At 38.9% G+C, this 18,427-nt stretch overlaps 1 protein-coding gene across 9 annotated transcripts in view; it reads left to right on the top strand.

The window, feature by feature from the left end:
- Positions 1-18,427, top strand: part of KHDRBS2 (KH RNA binding domain containing, signal transduction associated 2) — a 379,312-nt gene that overhangs the window by 126,480 nt on the left and 234,405 nt on the right. For all 9 annotated transcript variants that reach the window (XR_008576623.1, XR_008576622.1, XR_008576624.1 and 6 more), the window contains exon 3: positions 8,139-8,255. Coding sequence is in view for 4 of the 9 variants with exons in the window: in XM_054822253.1 (XP_054678228.1) it covers positions 8,139-8,255 (117 nt within the window). In the remaining 5 variants the exon portion in view is untranslated. The remainder of the gene's footprint in view (positions 1-8,138; positions 8,256-18,427) is intronic.

The following is an 18,427-nucleotide window of genomic DNA, read 5'->3' as shown; positions in this document are numbered from 1 at the left end:
TGCTATCTCAATGTGGACTTGTATCTGGAAGATGTTTGTCTGGAGTCGCTGACCATCTGTTTCATGGAGTTATGCCAAAAATATATTTTTGCTGTGGATTTAGATGCTTGCTATGAGCTAGTAAATAGCCAGACAAATATTGCAGCATCTTCTTCAAGCACACTGTAAATATGAACTCCTAGCACTTTTCAAGATAAAAAATGTGTAATAAAAAAAGTGTTTATTTCTTAGGTAAATCTTCTAGTCACAGTAGCTTTAATGATTCTACCTTTGTTACTTGGATTTAATTTATTCTTGAGGTAATTCTATTGATTTAAACCAAAAATTAATTTGGCCCAGAGTTTTCAGGAAGCTGTATTTTCCCTTTAAGCATTTAATTTTGAGTCCATTTTTCTCCCCACAGCCTGGCATCAGGTTATCGTTCAAAGCATAATGAAGAGATGAGACCCAGTGAGCTCTGTAGGAAAGGGCAACCTTCTCCTTTGGTTGTGGGACCTCTACAGTGAAGTTGCAGTGGTGTAATACTTTAAGAAGAGCATTAGCACGTGTCCTTTGGAGTAGATCTCCAGAACCCCTCTGAAGGAGTACCTTCATTTTCTGCTTCTGCTGTTTGCTGTCTCCTGACATGTTGTATTGGGTTTGCATGACAAGGTTTTGGTAGTGGGGGGGGCTGCAGGGGTGGCTTCTGTGAGAAGCTGCTAGAAGCTTCCCCCATGTCCGATAGAGCCAATGCCAGCCGGCTCCACCTCTGGTAGCACCTCTATTATCATAACATATTTAAGAAGGAAGAAAACCAACAAACAAACCACAAACCAGGAGCAACTGTAGTCAGAGAGAGGAGTGAGAAGATGTGAGAGGAACAACTCTGCAGACACCAAGGTCAGTGAAGAAGGAGGGGGAGGAGGTGCTCCAGGCACCAGAACAGAGATCCCCCTGCAGCCCATAGGGAAGAACGTGGTGAGGCAGGCTGTCCCCCTGCAGCCCGTGGAGGATGATGATGGAGCAGATATCCAGCTGCAGCCCATGGAGGACCCCACGCTGGAGCAGGTGGATGCACCTGAAGGAGGCTGTGACCCTGTGGGAAGCCCACGCTGGAGCAGGCTCCTGGCAGGACTCGTGACCCCGTGGGGGACCCATGTTGGAGCAGTCTGTTCCTGAAGGTCTGCACCCCGTGGAAGGGACCCACACTGAAGAAGTTTGTGAAGAACTGCAGCCCGTGGGAAGGACTGACTTTGGAGAAGTTGGTGGAGGACTGTATCCCATGGGAGGGACCCCAGGCTGGAGCAGGGGCAGAGTGTGAGGAGTCCTCCCCTTGAGGATGAAGAAGTGGCAGAGACAACGTGTGATGAACTGACCACAACCCCCATTCCCCATCCCCCTGTGCTGCTGGGGGGAAGGAGGTAGAGAAGTCAGGAGTGAAGTTGAGCCCAAGAAGAACAGAAGGGCAAGGGGAAGGTGTTTTAAGATTTAGGTTTTATTTTCTCATTATCCTACTCTGATTTGATTGGTAATAAATTAAATTAATTTTCCCCAAGTCGAGTCTGTTTTCCCTATGATGGGGATTGGTGAGTGATCTCTCCCTGTTCTTAACCCACGAGCCTTTCGTTATATTTTCTCACCCCTGCCCAGCTGAGGAGGGCAGTGACAGGGCGGCTTTGGTGGGCACCTGGCCTCCAGCCAGGGTCAACCCACCACACATGCCTTCCTAAAGTAGAGCCCTGCAAAGTTCAGTGCTACCAAACAGGTTTCTTGGAAACTCTTCTCCAGAGACAGCAAATATCACATGGCTGTAATAAAAAACAATGTTGCATCCTTATCTGGAACACAGTTTTGGAAAAGCCAAAAAGTACTAGATACTGAATAGCTATTGGGGTAAGCAGCTACATCCAGAGGGAGGCAAACTTGAACTCTGGAGAGTGTACTGAGGAAGAGGAGGGAAGAGGAGAGGGAAGAGAAAAGAGAAGAGGAGAGGAGAAGACTTGAGTTCCAGCTGGAAGGGACCTACAACGATCATCTAGTCCAACTGCCTGACCAATTCAGGGCTGATCAAAAGTTAAAGCATGTTATTACGGGCATTGTCATGCTTACAAAGTGTTGAGAAAAATAAAAAAATTGCCTTCATAATTGTCCACTTCTACCTTAACATGAAGGGAAGTCCCTTGTGCATATCAAAAGGTGAGATACTCTTAAAATAAATGCTATACTAAAATAAATGAACTATGAGAAGTCCTAGAATAGGACCAGAAGAAAACTAATTTATAAGCAGGTTTCAGTCAGTAAGGATTTATTCAAGACTGAGTAATATCTTTGTCTCCTCCCCTTTTCTTTAGTATAGGACTGAATTTAGAAGGATTTTTTTTTTCTCTCATGAATAAGGAAAGTTTTTTGTGAGGATAAGTAGCTCTGAAAATGGAGACACTTTGTCAGCTCACAAAGGAACTGATAGCAATGGTGAGCAGAACACACTAAGAAATAACAAACCTATTTCATGTTGCCAAGCCTGTGCTATTTCTGTTTTGCTGTTTCTAGAAGAAATTAATTTTATCTTCCAGTTCAGGGCTTTGTGCTGCTTCATCTTATGGCTGGAAATATTTGTCTGTCCCATTCCTTATTTATATAGGTTTTGTTACTGTTCTGAACACTGATCCGTGTATAAAACAGAAACAGTCACTGACACAAACACCTTTTCTGAATGGCAAGCATATTTCTTGTTCCTGTTTGTAAAACCCAATTAAAATAGTGTTTATAAAATAATAAATGTTACAGTTCTAGTAGGGATGTATTTGAGCTACGTCAAATAGGGAAACAAATACTCTTCTAAATGTAAACATGCATTTTCTATCAATCATTGCATTTAGTTTGAGGGTTGAATGTTAATGCTGTAAACTATATGTTAGATTTGTTATACCTATGGTATGCGGTGCTGAGGTAGTCAAAATCCTTACTAATATTGGAGTTTTTAATCTTGAAAGAACTGCAGGTTAGAGCTCTGTGTTGCAACATAACAGCAAATTCTATGATTCTTTACTTAATTGGTTACCAGCATTCTTGCCCCTAGAAGGGAAGTGAGGAGAAAGATAGGTGTGGTTTTAAATAGGATAGGTTTTATGGGGAGCGCTTAGTGCGGCTATATGGTGGGGTACCTTTCGATGTACTTCTGATGGTGACACGTGGCCGGGCAGGCGGGATGGTGTCCCGAGTGTGTGTGACCGTTCTCAGCCCGAGGCTGCTGCTGGCTTTGGGGGGACCCCCCGCCACACAGCACCCGTCGCCCCGCCGGACCTTGCAGCCTGTGTCCCAGCTCTTGGGAGGTTCACTGAATACCTTGGCACACGTAAGCTGAGCAGCAGTGCCAGCCCACCAGTGTGATGAGTCTCACAAGAGAACTGACCATTGTATGGCTGTCCGCCTAGTCAAAGGCCAGTTTATCACGTACTGAGAATAAAGTGAGTCCTGTGTATACAACCGACGTAAAGATTGATGTTTGATTACAATTCTCAGCATTAAAAGATGAGGTAGTGATGGAAGTCAACAGCTTCTATCTGCCTAGCTCTGTTAGCCCTGTTTGCAGCTGTCAGGGTGGGCTCCTTCCCAGTGAGAGGGCTCCGATGCCAGGAGCCAAGGACAATTAAATATGCTAGTATTAGCTACAGATTCTCTGCAGCACAAGTTCACTGTCTTTCTTTTCCCCATCTTTTAAACACAGGCACAATAGTGGAGCTGTGTCTATTTGCCTTTGATGCCCGCTTCAAAGTTCCAACTCCCATTACGCTCATCTCCTGGACAATTTGCTTTAACATGCCATATACTGAAGAAACTGGCACCTGAGTTTGCATTATTATATAAATCAGATGTTATGTAAATATCAACTTACAAATGTATGTGTGTGTTTAATTTCTGTCATAATTCTGCTTATATTATGACTTCTGAGAACAGCACTTGATGTGTCCATGTTAAAGGAGGTAAGTTCAAGCACAGCAATGAGAATAAATACATGTGGCCATCTTCCTGAGATGCTGCAGTACACTTAAGACTATCACAACATTGTAAGCTGCAGGATATATTTTAAGAACACATTTATTGTACACATTTTATTCACAGCACAGGTTATAATTAATCTCTGGCATTTCGTAGAAACCACATATGGTATATCGACATAATAAATGCTGACACTAGGAGACAGACTGCCTGTGCTGTGATCCAGCTTGACAACACCTGGTTAGTTTTAGGGATTCTCTTCTCAGAGGCTTAGCCCGAAGCAAGTGAGGTGTGTTGATGTACAGCATGTTTTACTGCAAGGGGTTTTGGAGATGAGCAAGCCTGTGATTATATATGTATTCATGCATGGAGCGCAACCCTAAGCTTTTCACTAACATAGGCAGTGTTTTTGGTAAGAAATTTTGTGTAATTAGTTCTTAGACTTCTCCATTTTCTGTATACTTGCTGGGTGTCTAATCTTTGGGTTTAGATATTCAGTCCTAGCATATAGACTTCAGCAGAATGACTCACCCTGTCAGTAAGTATTCTCCATGTGTAAGCATAAAGCTTTGCAGACAGATGGGAGCAGCACAGTTTGGGGAAAGAGAATGACTTCTCTGTGTCCACATGTGCAGTATCATTTTTGGCTATTTCGATACGAGTATAAAAAGTATATATTACGAACAAAGACTTTGCTGGAGACTGAGAAGCCGGAGTGTTGGCTTTGGGCACGTTACATTCCAATTGCTTGTGCAGGGTGGAGTGTGAAAGTAATCAAGATGCAGATAAACCTGGTGAAACTGTGTGTATAGTGGTTGGGGAAGATGCTGGGGAGACTGGCTGTGGATACTCCAAAGATCTATCGAGCTGTATTCTCTGTCAGGTTTTATTCTGCACAGGGAAAGTTTATTGCCCAGCTGTTGACACACGAAGCATCGTGTGCATTTGATTGTAAGTAAAGCATCCCCTGTTATCACCTGATCATTTTCCCCTGAAGACATGCATCTGTATCCCCCAGACAAATAATAAAAAAATCTAAGAAAATAATATGCAAAACCTTTGCCATAAACCAGGAAGGGTTTCTATAAGTATGCAGAAGGTGTAGCTCACGTTCATAAATATGATTGAAAAGTTAAGCCACCTATAAAAACCTCTAGTAACACAACAATAACCATATTTTTCAAGTGGAAGTCTGTTTTCTCCCCAGCAATGAAAGCTTTCTGTTAATACTCTCTCTTCTGTATGTCATCATTTCTCAGCTGTCCTCTCCTAATATGACCACATATCATCCCAGAGACTTAGAGCTTCTGTTATTTGGAGAAAATTTGTACACATGGTGGAATTGGATCGGAGCTAAGATTTCCAAATAAGATCAGCAGTTACAGTGGCGATACCAGGAATGCACGTTTCTGGGCAAGGGTCATCATTATATGCAGCCAAACTACCTGAGTTTCCACATTTTCCTTCACCGTTGCTATACACATTGGCTGTTTGTGCGTGCATGTGGCTGTAACTGGAGCCGAAGCTTTCCAGTATTAAAAATGATTCTGCTCAGGTTCTTGTCAAGTATGTCTTAATAAAATAAATAAGAGGAGTAAATTGGTGTTTCAGATTTCTTACAATTTGTGCTGTTCACTGAAATTTTCTCTTACTTGTGTGCTAGTTTTCCCTACACGTGAACATAAAGGATTTAATTTTTCATAAGTTATTGAGTCAAAGTTACTTTACCAGTACTTTCAGACTTTTGGGAGTTTTGTGACTATAGACTGGTGCTGAGGATAGCCAGTGGCCCCAGACTGATGCTGGGAAGACCAGGCACAACAGTTGAATGTCTGATATAGTGCACTGGCTTTTCTGCGACTTCAGACAAAAGCAAATTAAGAGCAATTCAGTTATTCAGTTATAAGTAACTGCTTGCTTCCTGATATGTGTTTTTTAGAAGGTGGATGAAATGTGAGTGTCTGTCTGCTACATAATCAATAGAATTAAAATCCCCAGGCACTTATTTCTTGTGAAGTGATTAAAATCCACTTAGTATTTAGTCTATGCTGGCCATACCGCTCCTTTGCAGCAATATGTCAGGGTAATTATTAGACAGTTTATGAAGTGCTTAAATATAAATGGTCAGCATAAATCTTCATAGAGTGTATTTTAATAGTTTTATTCCATTCAGAGAACAAATGGAGACGAGCTTTGGCTGGTCTTCTCATAGTCTCCCCCAAACTTACGTAGCAGTGTAGCTCTTCCAGCTTTTGAGAGGTGGCTTTTCTTGAGAGACCCTGAAGGGATGCAGCAGGAGATGGTTCTTCTCTGATTGGTGAAATACAAGTGGCACAAAAGATTTGGTGTCGTAACTTGTGAACAGCCATTCTGCAGGTAAGATGGTCCCTGCAGAAGAATGAAAGCTCTGCTGTTTGCTCTGCTGTCTCTAATAAAACTTCACATACACAAGACGTGTAATTTTTGAAATCTTATTTCTATCAATAGATTAAGTCCAAAGTCTAGTATTAAAGGTGAAATTCAGTCTTTGACATTTCTTCATCACTCTTTGGTTTATTTTCATATGAAATTTAATAATCAATTTGAAGCCAACAACTACTTCTAAGCCAAGTTGTCCTTGGAAGAAACATAGCTACAGTTTCAAGACATACTATTGTTGATGCCATGATACGGCATCATCTCTAAATTCTGCCCCAGAATGGAGTAGGATTTATTTAAGAGTTGATAACTTTTATTAAATCAACAGATAGAATTGGATAAAAGTGCAAGCTCACAAGCTTGAAAAATATATTTTTTTGAGCTTGAAAGCTTACTGGGTTTTTCTGCAACATTACCACTTACTGATTCCCTCTGTACATGTTATCTTGCTGAAATCAATTATGTTGGTTTAGGTGGCAGTAGATTTCACTTTGCATGTTTATTTTTCCTGTAATTACATATTATTTTCTTTGATGGTTTAAACAATATTTGAAGGAAGTTACAAGTGATTTATAACTAAGACACTGGACTGAAAGCCAGCTTGGGTTCTGGGGTATCTGGCTTGATTCTGAGTTTGGTTGTTATCAACATGCCTGATGCGTTTGTGGTGTTATATTCTTGCTGGCTAAAGTGGAGAAAAGAATTTTCCCCATTTTTTCCATTTTTAAAATAGAAAGTTATGCAAAACAAAGTCTGTTATAACATCTTTTTAGACATTCAGGTATATTTTTGACTGCAGCATATTCTTGATTGCTATTTCTTATTGTCATGTTTTTTATCTCTGAAATAAAACCAAGAAAGTGCTGTTAGAGTTACACACCTTTTTCTTTGGCTAAGCTTATTCTTCGTTGAAAGCCAGGCCAGAGTACTGTCTGTTTGGACTTTAACATAATTTAGAAACATCCCAAGCAAGTGCTGATGGTTCCCAGTCAGCTTCCAAAGACAGCATGCCATAGAGCTTTAAAAAGACTTTGGAAAGCATAAAAAATAATAAATTGAAGAGACTATTGATTACAGAATAAACAAATTTTACTGTTACTTAATAGACTACCCCTTTTTTATAGTTTGTGTCAACATAACGTTAACACCTCGTTTATTTAATGTTCTGTCCTCTAATTTCCACGTAGACATCTCTCCTCTTCATACAGAAAAAACAGTGTTGTATGTGTCATATTAACCATGCAGTGTTTAAGAATATTAGCAGCATGGCAAACAAAGCCCAGCACTTTTTAAAATCCTCTCAGAAAATAGCCTTGAATATCTACAGTGACCTACTATTTCTGATTTGTTTCATTGCTGGCAAAAGAAATATTTGAAGCTGATGATACACAAAACAGTAGTGATTTTAGAACCAACGTGTAAAACGTCAGTTCCTAAAAATTCATCTATACTATCAGATAAGCAAAGATCTTGTTTAGCAGTTAGCTAAACCTAAGCAGCCACTGGCCATTTTTGTCCTAGAGAGGAGCCTCCTGGGGTTCAAATAAACCATGAATGCTTTTACTGCCTAGATGAGAGGATACCTCGGTTCTCCAGACTTGTATCTCAATGAATTAGGCTCAGAACTAAGGAGGAGTATTTTTTTAAAGGAAAGAAACTTTTCTTAAGCAGTTTGTTTATACAGATTAAGTTTTTGAAAAAGTACCTCATGGTCTAAAATAGTTCTCTTATTTGCTTTCTAGTTCAATTTTGTTGGGAAATTGCTTGGACCAAGAGGAAACTCCTTGAAGAGGTTACAAGAAGAAACAGGTGCAAAAATGTCGATCCTGGGGAAAGGATCCATGAGGGATAAAGCTAAGGTATTGTGTCTGGATTCTGGTTGCAATTAGTGTCAAAACATTTGTGCTTTAGCTGTTATACTTTGATTGCCTGTCTACTTATTAATGACTCAATTAGTGGACTCATAATAGACTCTAACTCCAAGGCTAGTTTGTTTTTTTCAAGTTATGTCAGTTGCTTAAATACAATTTTTCTCTTGCTACACAAACCTTACTTATAATTGTAGACCTCTACTGTTATATTACCACTCTTATTTAAATAATTCACTTAAAAGATAAACCAGCTTGAAGTTCATTTGTTCTGAGAGAAGTCCATTTGTCCTGAGAAAGTATAGCTTGTATAGAATACTGCTATAATATTGGTGTACATAAATAGGTTTTCTCTTTTGTTTATTGTTTCTTTAAGGATCGGACTTTTTTAAAAGATTGAATAATTATTCAGGGCATAGTTCTAAAACAGAGATAACAAAGTGGACATTTTGCTTAAATGTGTGTAAAAATGTACTATAGATAAAAGAAAAAACTTGTGTTCGGCATCACTGCCTGGTCAATACACCTAAGGTAATTATTTGTAGGGTAAGGCAACTTCATATATATCTGACCCAAAGAACAAGCACTGATTGCATTCTGACATCTTACTTTGTGGTCTGTAGAACAGCAGTATTATGGTCAACACAGAAATAATGACTGCTAATTTCGCTGAACTGTATATTGCCTTTAGTAATGTTGTGCGTTATTCTGCTTTCCTTTCTGTCATCTTTGTCATTCATCTCAGTAGCTAAAATAATGAAAGCAATAATATGCCAGAATAAAGGAAAGACCAATCAGATTTTTATGGTTGGCATTATTTGGTCTTGATAATGCATATCAGCAGTCACACATGTGTTATGAGGTCTCCAATTACAATACTGAAAAAAAAACCCCACCCACAAAACAGACTAATTAGGCACACAAAATGCATTTCACTTTTTCAGAGATTTCTTTATGACATTGGGCATACTGACACTTCAGTTATCTCTTTAACATTATATGTTATGATAATAAATGTTGAATACACTACAGATTTTATTTCTAGGTATTGACAAGTAAAATATTTTATGACTTTTGGCTTAGTTCTGGAATGATAAAAAATGACTCCCTGGATGAATGAATGCATGTGCTGCGAAGTAGCAGTAATTTGCATCAGTACTGCATCTGCCAGCTCCGTTCTCAACCACCCACTCAGACTATTACTGCCAAGAGCAGCAATTGCCCAGACAGGGGAGTGTGAAGGGCTTGTTACCAGCTAAAGATGTTTAAACACACATAAATAGATAGACTAAGTCCTCTGATTTTGAGATTGATTACTCATCATATCATTTGAATATCATCTGATCATAACGAAGAGCGCCAGCGTGTTACTACATTCACTCATCAGTATGTCAGCAAAAACAAAATTCAGGGTATTTTTTTTTCCTATTGATAGAGTATTTAGTCCTTAAGTGTAATCTGAAGTTCAGTATGAACTTCATGTAAACTCATTTGTATGAGAATGGTGTAAAAAATGAAGTTCTAGAGTAAAATACCATTAAATATAGTAGTGGTGAAAGCAACTTCTGCAGAGAATGTCTCGTAAGCAACTGTTATCTTAATCCAATTTAGACATTACTGACTCAAAAGAAAACAAAATCCCTGAGCAATTACAGTGAGCGATAGGAATTATCTGATCCATGTACATCACTGTTGCCGGTTCCAACCAAAAGATGCTGAGAATGATTATGGGATGGGTAATAGTTGCAATTAGCATTTCGGAGAGGATATTTTAGGTTGAGATACTGGTAAAACTTAAATAAAATATATTTGACTGTGAGCATAAATAATAGCGTGAATTGCTACATCGCTAAGAAAATTGCAACTTGCTCTGGTTAAAACAGTTTTCTTGCCATAAAACAAGCCCACTAGTCTCATTTACACAGTATTTTTTTACTGATTTAAATACAAATTACCGAAGTCTGGAGGCTTGTTGTGGTTATTTTGTACCATACAAGAAATCAGCTAATGTATATTGGTGGATGAGTATTCCTTCTGGAGGAACTGTCAAGAAAAGTCTATGTAATTTCTCTCTGTAAACGAGAATTTCCTTAAAGCTGGCTATATTATGCCATGAACCATAATAATTTCTAGGCAAACTGCAGGCACATGTGCTTTTCCCCTCCCATCCAGTGCAGCTGGATGCTGAGCTGCATCAGAGCAGCAGAAAAAAAATTTCTGCTGGAAAATACTAAATACATTTATGCCCTAAATCCTTAGGTACTTAGTGTTTGAAAAGAACTGATCCACTGATTTGGGTTTTTTTAGTGCCAAAATGACAGTAGGCAAAGGCTTGGCTCTACAATGAACGACTCTGGCCATGCTCTGTAATTTTGGGCATATGGAGGGGCAGTTTCCAGTTCTGGGAAGTGGACTCTGTCAAGGGAGATATATCTGCTTTTCAGAATTTCCTTATCTTTAAAAAAGAAATCTGTGGGTAAATTTCAGAGACTAAAGAATTTGGGCTGTTCCTTTCCAGAGCCTCAGGGAACACTTGTTAAGAGTGACTTGAGATTTTTGAGTATCTGCTGTGCCTACAGATTAATTTGAAAAGAGAATGCAACTTACTTAAAATGAATATTATGAACAACTCTGATTGTGCACTAAATACCACAGAGCTTATATATGTGTCACAGAAAGTTGTGTTAGAAATTCTTGAAGAAATGCCCAAGCGTAGCTGCAGCAGTTTTGCAGAATATTATTTGGGATATAAGGAAAACTTAGGATTCTTCCAGAGCAGCATGGCTAATGTGAGTACTTAAATCTCTGTGTTTAAGCTAATGCCACTGGCTCAGCAAAAGTTTAGTCTTCTGTAACAGAAGAAAGATCCTACAGTGTTCTGACAGGAAAAACGAGCACCATCATGAAACATGGACAGTCCGCTAGACAGAACAGAAGGTGATGCTGGCTTTTAGATACGTCCTCCTCTTGATTTGGCATGCAAAACTGTAGCTCAAATTTGAAATATTTATTAGCTGAATAACTCCCATTTATTTTTAAATCATAGCAAATCATGTTCAATATGTTGAGCATAGCCATGACCACTGAGAATTGTGCCCACCATAAAAGCACAGCCAATTTCCAGTGAGTTCTTAGAACAGGTGGAGCTCCCACTATCTTGCTGGCTTATATGCTGCCAGTAAAGGTTGTCATTCCTGCCGGAACATCGTTTTATAAATATGCAAATACATTCTTCAGAACAGGTAGAGATGAGATTAAACATAGTCATGTTGAGTTGCTTGGCTTTTGATTCTTTTCCATTTATTTTTCTTCTTTTTCCAAACTGCATGGGAGGCGATTGTAAAGGTAAACAATCAAACTGAAGTGACGGAAGAAATCTCATTACGAGCGGAATGAATTGATTGCTTTCATACATAGATGCAGATTTTCTCCTTTTCAACCATGCAACAAATGCTTTTCACTGTGCCATTAAAAAAATAAATGTATGCAGTGAACTGGAATAGCTTTTTTTACATAAACTATAGCAGTAAGAGCATGTGTTCTCTTTAAAAAGAAGCAGAAAAATATGTAGCAATGTTTCTTAAACACTTCTATTTCTTGAGCTAGTTACCTGCCAGAGTTTCATAGGAGAGAGCACAGTCTTGGGGCTTGCACCATTTCTCCATACTCCTTGGGTTTAGATTATTTATATGAGCACTATTTTTTTTATTCAGATTAATTATACACCAATGTGCAACAAACATGCACCAGATAGTATACGTAACTTGGTCTTTGTGTTTTCTGGAACTTCAGAGCATCGTATGTGAAAAAGCAAAATGGCAATGATTTCATGCAGATGGGAGCGAAGGAAAATTTTTGTAGGAAAACCAGGAATATTTAGGGTCAGAGGTAAAATAACCCCACTGGTGTCATTAGAACTGCCTTTAAGGGCTGCATGACCTGACTGAAGGTTGCTGGAGCTTGGGGAGAATATACAGGAAGAGTCAAAAGCATACTCCTCCTCTTTCACGTTTCCCTAAGAAACCTCTACTGACTGGAGAGAAAATAGTGACCTAAGGAACACTGGTCTGAGGTGGGACCTCCCCCGCATAGCAGGAGTGAGAACAAACAGATCAACAGCGTTAACCCAACAGCGTTAGTTCAGCTGTGGTACTTAGCTGTAACATGACTTCATCGCTTTTCATTACGGTTTTTTTCAGAGATGAACTGTACCAGAGTAGATGAAACTGTATATGGTGAGGCTTGCCTGGAATGACTATATGTAGCATGATACCAGTAATTAATCGATATGGGTAATGCTGGTAAAAGAGAGCAAATGAAGGCCATGATCCCAGGTTAGTAACTGAAATGGTGAACAAGGCATAGAAAAAGCAAAAACATGTTGAGAAATGGAAGAGGACTGGCTTGGGGAAAAAAACCCAAACAAACAGGTATCAATCTTTTGTAAGAAAAACTTTACCTTGTACAGAATTTTATCTTTTGTCTTTCCCATTGCATGTGTAACTTTATAGTGGGAACATTCAAAGAAAAAGATGACGTGAACACAAAACTACGTAGAAAAGAGGCATGTGGAGGCTCCAAAATTCTGAAACAAAGAAGGGTTTTGAGAGAAATCTTGAAAATGTGGAAGTGTTGTAGTTGAAAATTTTTCAGGGTAAAACTTTTTTTTTTTTTAATAACTTTTTATTTAAAAATTAACCTAAGTGAATATGTGTAGAAGAGCTGAATAACCTAAGAACAATAACATGTTTTGATTTTGCTTTAATAACATTTCAAGTGTTACCTACAGGAGGATTTCTGATTGCTTTTAATTTTGTTAACAAAAATGAAAAATGGATTTTTAGCCTGATTATTTTTCCTGAAAACTCATCGTTCATCCCCTGCAAGACACTTTTTGCAAGACAGATTAACTATTTAAACTGAAGAGGCTCGCGTTGTCTTTGCAGAAGTCACAGACACTCTTTACTAACATAAAGCAGGATTTGGAAATTAATGTATAGCCTGATAGTTAGATAAAGGAAAGCTAAAATGTCAGTTGCTACAGTAGCACATGGGCTGTCAGCCACACATGAAGGAAAGCATAAGTCATAGTGCTTGAGTTAAATCTCCTCAATACTGATGTATATTTGCCACCCCAATTTAAAGTCTTACTTTTCACCTAGAGAAATCCTGCCAACACTAATTCCCATTTTGCACGCGTTATGTTTATTACCCATTTCTTCCATTGTTTAAACTTCCACTTACTTTTTTCTTTTGTCCTGACTATTTGGATGATGCTGTTATTAAATATTCCTGTTTCTTTCCTATAAAACACAGGAAATGAGAGAAAAAGCTTGCACTGCAGCTTTAAAAAATCATGTCAACTATTTGTCTGTGACTCAATGTTTTGTCAGCTACTGACTGAAGTTTTAACTGCTTTCTTCTTCAAGTTTCATTTGTTTAAACTAGTTATTAAAGACAGAAGGTTTCATCACATAAGAGTTAATTGCAGTAGAACTATCTGCCTTTCATTAATCTGTGGGTTAAGCACTTTCCAAAGAAGCTCCACTGCCACTGAACAAGGGCTTGTCCCGTTAGACAGGATTTCTTGCATTAGCTTTTCTTTTCAAAAAACACAGGTGTTAAGGACTTGTTGGCAACTAAAAAGATCTGAAGTCAGCATGCAGAGAACCTACCTATATTCAGTGATTAACATATTGGCTTTAGTGTGGTTTTTGACAGCCGTATTATGCAAGTACCTTATAAAAGATTTTGAAAATATGGGAGAGTTGTGGTGCACACTGGTTTGTTCGCTGCAAATGCTAAGTGCTCTGACTGCAATCCCGCACCCTTCAAATATATGCGTAAATAGCTTACAGAATTAAGTGCATATATATAATATGAATAGTGCCCAATAACTTTTTGGTTTGAAGCATAATATATTTTTCATTAGATCACATCTACCATAAGCATAGTGTCCTAAGAGTGGAGAGTTAATTCTCTGATAGCATTCTCTTGACTTCAGTCATTTTTCAAGAAGTTTGTTTAAATAATACTCAGATAGCCCAAAAAGGGAAGAAAAAACATGTAAGTTTTGTCTACAGGAGGTGATCCATGTATCGCATTATATTCTTTCCCAGTCCTTTCTGAACAAGTGAAGAGAAGTGTCGTCTTTAGTGTTCTGAGTTTCAGAAGCCTTTGAGTGTTACTGCCTGTTATAATCGTGCAAGCTTATGCTATATGGTTACATATGCAATATTTCCTTCCAAATAAGATTGGCAGCATTCTGAACAAGAATAAGAAATTACAAAAGACACTAGAAAGTAAAAAAAAAAAACCAAACGAACAATCCCCTAGTGTTGTGTTGCATCAGTTTTTATACTGGTGCCACTCCACTCGTGCTGGTGAGGTTGGTCATTCTAGCCTATGGCTATAGTAGTTAAGCGCAGTGTGTCGTCATGAGGTTTCAGCTCCTATAGCTGGAGATACAAATTTGTGAATTTCTATAAAAAGTCCATTTTAGTTCTTTAAAACAGAACCTGTAGGTTTACTTCCAGCCTGCTGGGAATTTTGAGCTGGACTTTAAGCAAAATCCCTGAAATGTTTGTTTCTTAGGTAAGATGTTTCTGTTTGATTGAAGTACTCCTGTGTCATCTTTAGCTGTAAAATCTCTAAGGGAAGGATAGAGCAATCTATGGCATTGGGTTTACAAAACTGTCTCAGATCCAGAAGCATCAATAGCTAGTTTTAAATCACTAATTGGTGCTCACCCATTTAATGGGTTTTTTCTGTTAAGTTTTCCTTCGCTGTGTGTAAAAGTATTATTGACTTTATATTTTTATCTCTACAGCCATGGTACCTTACAGTTTACAGCCATTTTACCCCACAATCAGGTTTGCGACCAAGAGCAGGATTAGACCCTCCGCATGCCTTCAAGATACGAGCAGAAGTTACAGCAGCACACTGCTTCTGTTCCTACATATCTTTTTTTTCCCTTCCTAAATCTCTCCAGCTTCCTGATACTGACTGCTGTGAGGCTGTAAGGACTATAATAAACAACCAGCAACAAAGAAAAAGGCAAGCAAAGGGAAATAAACAAAAAGCAGAGCACCCCATATTTTGAGACTGAAATCTTTAAAGGATCATTTGCAAAAGGATGTTAACTCTTTAGAAAGTCTACTGTAATCTACATTCTCTCAGTTTTTCCTTTAAGTGAGAATGTCAAAAAGTACCAAAGGCTTTCAAGCTCTAAAGCTAGGTTATACCTGAAGAAAAATTCCAGAGAATATACTTTCTCCTTGTGCAGAGAAAACATAAATCTGTTGGTAGACACAGATTAAAAGAAGAGACCATCTTTACCACTGTATCCTGCAGTGTTGTGTTACTGCAACTTCCTGTTGCTCAACCACCCTGGTTTCTTTGGAAAATTCTGTTATGTATCACCTCTAACATGTAAACTCCTTTTTGCCCTGATAGGGTAGGGAGTTTGAGGTAGATACAGATCACAACCAATATTTCTTAGAAGAGCTTTTATTCTTGAACCTGTTTTTACTAATAGCAGATAACTATTCTCACAGCACATTCACTTATTCAGTCTCAGATCTGAATTGCACTCTCACAATTACCTGGTTAGAGCAACGTTTGGGAAGCCAATTCTAACTATACACTCAGAAAACAGAGGGTGATACTGACAGGTCAGTGGTAGGTATTCGGAAAGTCCTTTATTTCGTCAGATGCGTATGTAATCCCATAGCCTTCATCTGCATATAGCAGTCATTTTGGATGAGGGCCAAGTTATGGAGCCTGTTGCTGACACCAGTGTGCGCTGGTGCTCGGCAGCCTTTTGGTGTTTTCAGACTGTATGTTCTTGCAGGTGAACCAACACCGATAGTCTCCAGGGCTTACCAGTCCTTGGGAAGATTTCACATGCCACCTTCTCAGCACATACTTTCCTTTCTTTTTCTTGAAACTATTTCTCCATTAAAACTTACAGATGCCTATAGAATCAATTCATGCAAACTTACGTGGACAGGACTTCCATGAAAAATGTTTGGATGCTCATCTTTTCATTGCTTCTCGTAGGTGTCTCATCATGTCCACACATGCTGTCTGACCCCTCTTATCTTTGACTAGCTCTTCAGAGCTGTGCAAATCAACTTGTTCCCAGAAGGTTGTTCCTTCTCTTTCCTTCCAGAAGACTCCATGTTACCCAGAGTGCAACCACTAGGAAAAGCAAGTCATCTTTTCTGCTACCCAGCTGCATCCTTTTAACTAAATTTGTATATTTTAATGTCACAGTAAACTGAGGGCTTTCAGTCATATATCTTCCCTCTGATACAAAAAGAATGTGTTTATTCAGCAAGGATCTTTCTAGCTGGGGAGTCAGTAACCTCTTCATTTTTTTACCACATCCCTGTGTATTTTGGGTTATTTGCCTCTTGCCTCTCTGCACTCTGAGGGAATATTGTCTTTCCTCAGATCATTTGTTAGCGCCGCATTCCTGGCAGATGGGAGCATCTTTTGTTTGGTAGTTTTTGCATCTTCTATTGGTTACCTCTCTGTCTGGCTCGCTGGCTGAGGTGGGACCAGTCTCAAAAATATGAGGCCATTGAGCCAAGACAGTTAATTGGCCCTACTGGGATAGATGCTTCCCTTCCTGATATTCAGATGGCCCTGTCTGCATACCTAATCAATAAGAAGCCTTCTGATAGATAGTCTCTTATCTATGAGAAAACTCATCTTTGTAACAAGGCATCTCCTTAGTATCATTGACCAGTAACTTTGGATTTGGAACCTTGCTAGAAAGATCAACTGCCTGTTATCCTTCAATTTATGCAGTTTCAAATGATCTGCAACACAGTAACCCCTGGCTGTTTCAGTTTCTGCTATAAAATTTTGGGAAAGTCCATTTGTTTCCATTTCGGTGAAGTTTATTTGTTTCCTTGCGGTATGGATTTTTCCTTCCAAAGGTAGTTTGTCATATTTATGTTGAAGATTCAAGATGTTTTCTCTGACTTCCCCCTCTGAGTTTTAGAACCCATTTAAGAACATAGCCCATCATCCCTGGTCCCTCTTGGGTTAAGCAGAGGTCTCCTTTATTTTGGCTGGATGGCTCAACCACTCTGACCTTACTTAGAGGAGTCAGGCTTGAGGAAAGCTTTTTAAAAGCTTTTTATCTGTATATATATGTTCAGAGAGAGAGAAAGATGTGTGTGTGATATGTAGGTGTAATTAATGGTTGGGTGTAAGTCATTCTATATTCACCGGTTCCTCCTGATGTCTTCTACACAGTGACCAGGGATGTCTGTATTTTATCAATTTGAAAATCCCATGCTATTTAACATTCAGCTCTTCTATTCCCAAAAGAAGCATAATTGCTTCCAAAGTTTCAAGATCTTTTTGTAACGAATTTCCTAATTGTTTCTACAGATTGGTAGGAAATTCCCGGTAGATGACACCCCTTCCATTTTAAGAGGATTATAGCTAAAATAGCATTACTCTCAGATTATGACAAAATTATTCAACAGTTTTCCTTTCATTTTGGTATAAAACTTACTGTCTTCTCAAGACATACTTGAATTGGCCTCCAGACCATTACATGTCCTAAATGTGGATGATGTGTCACTATTATTTCTGTTCTGAGTTTCATGCAGCAGGCAAAGAAAAAACATCAATACCAAACCACCCTTTATACCAGAGAAAGATATCAGTATCATTGTAGGTCCTCAAACACCCCCAAATTTCTATTTCCTGCCTGGGTATGAGGCACCAAGGGTGCTTGTCTCTGCCACAGTGAGTTCCACCTTGCTTGTGTCTCCCAAGTTCTAGAAAAATCTCTTCTCTAGAGATGTGGCTTGTGGCTTATTCTGCCTGTGAGCTCTGACCTGGATTTCAAGATCTAGGTCTGAAGGTCAGGCAGTGGGGGCCATCCGTTGACTTCTTCAGTCGGGTTCCAGTTCTTCTCTGGATATTCTGCTTGATCATTGTAGGAGTGTATGACCAGAACTTTGTTGTCCCATTAGGGAAGTCATTTATGTCTCTCAGTAAGCAACCTGTTCCTACCTTTTTCATGCTTTTACATCTTCCTTATGAAAACAACTATTGCAATATTATAGCTAGAGCCCAAGTTACTACAGTTTATTTTCTTATAATTGGATACTTACTTGTACCCAATGTCCCCTCCT

Source organism: Grus americana, chromosome 3 (assembly GCF_028858705.1).
Source record: "Grus americana isolate bGruAme1 chromosome 3, bGruAme1.mat, whole genome shotgun sequence".
NCBI classification, from domain to species: domain Eukaryota; kingdom Metazoa; phylum Chordata; class Aves; order Gruiformes; family Gruidae; genus Grus; species Grus americana.
Note: the sequence above shows the minus strand (reverse complement) of the source record. Positions and strands in the feature narration are given on the sequence as shown.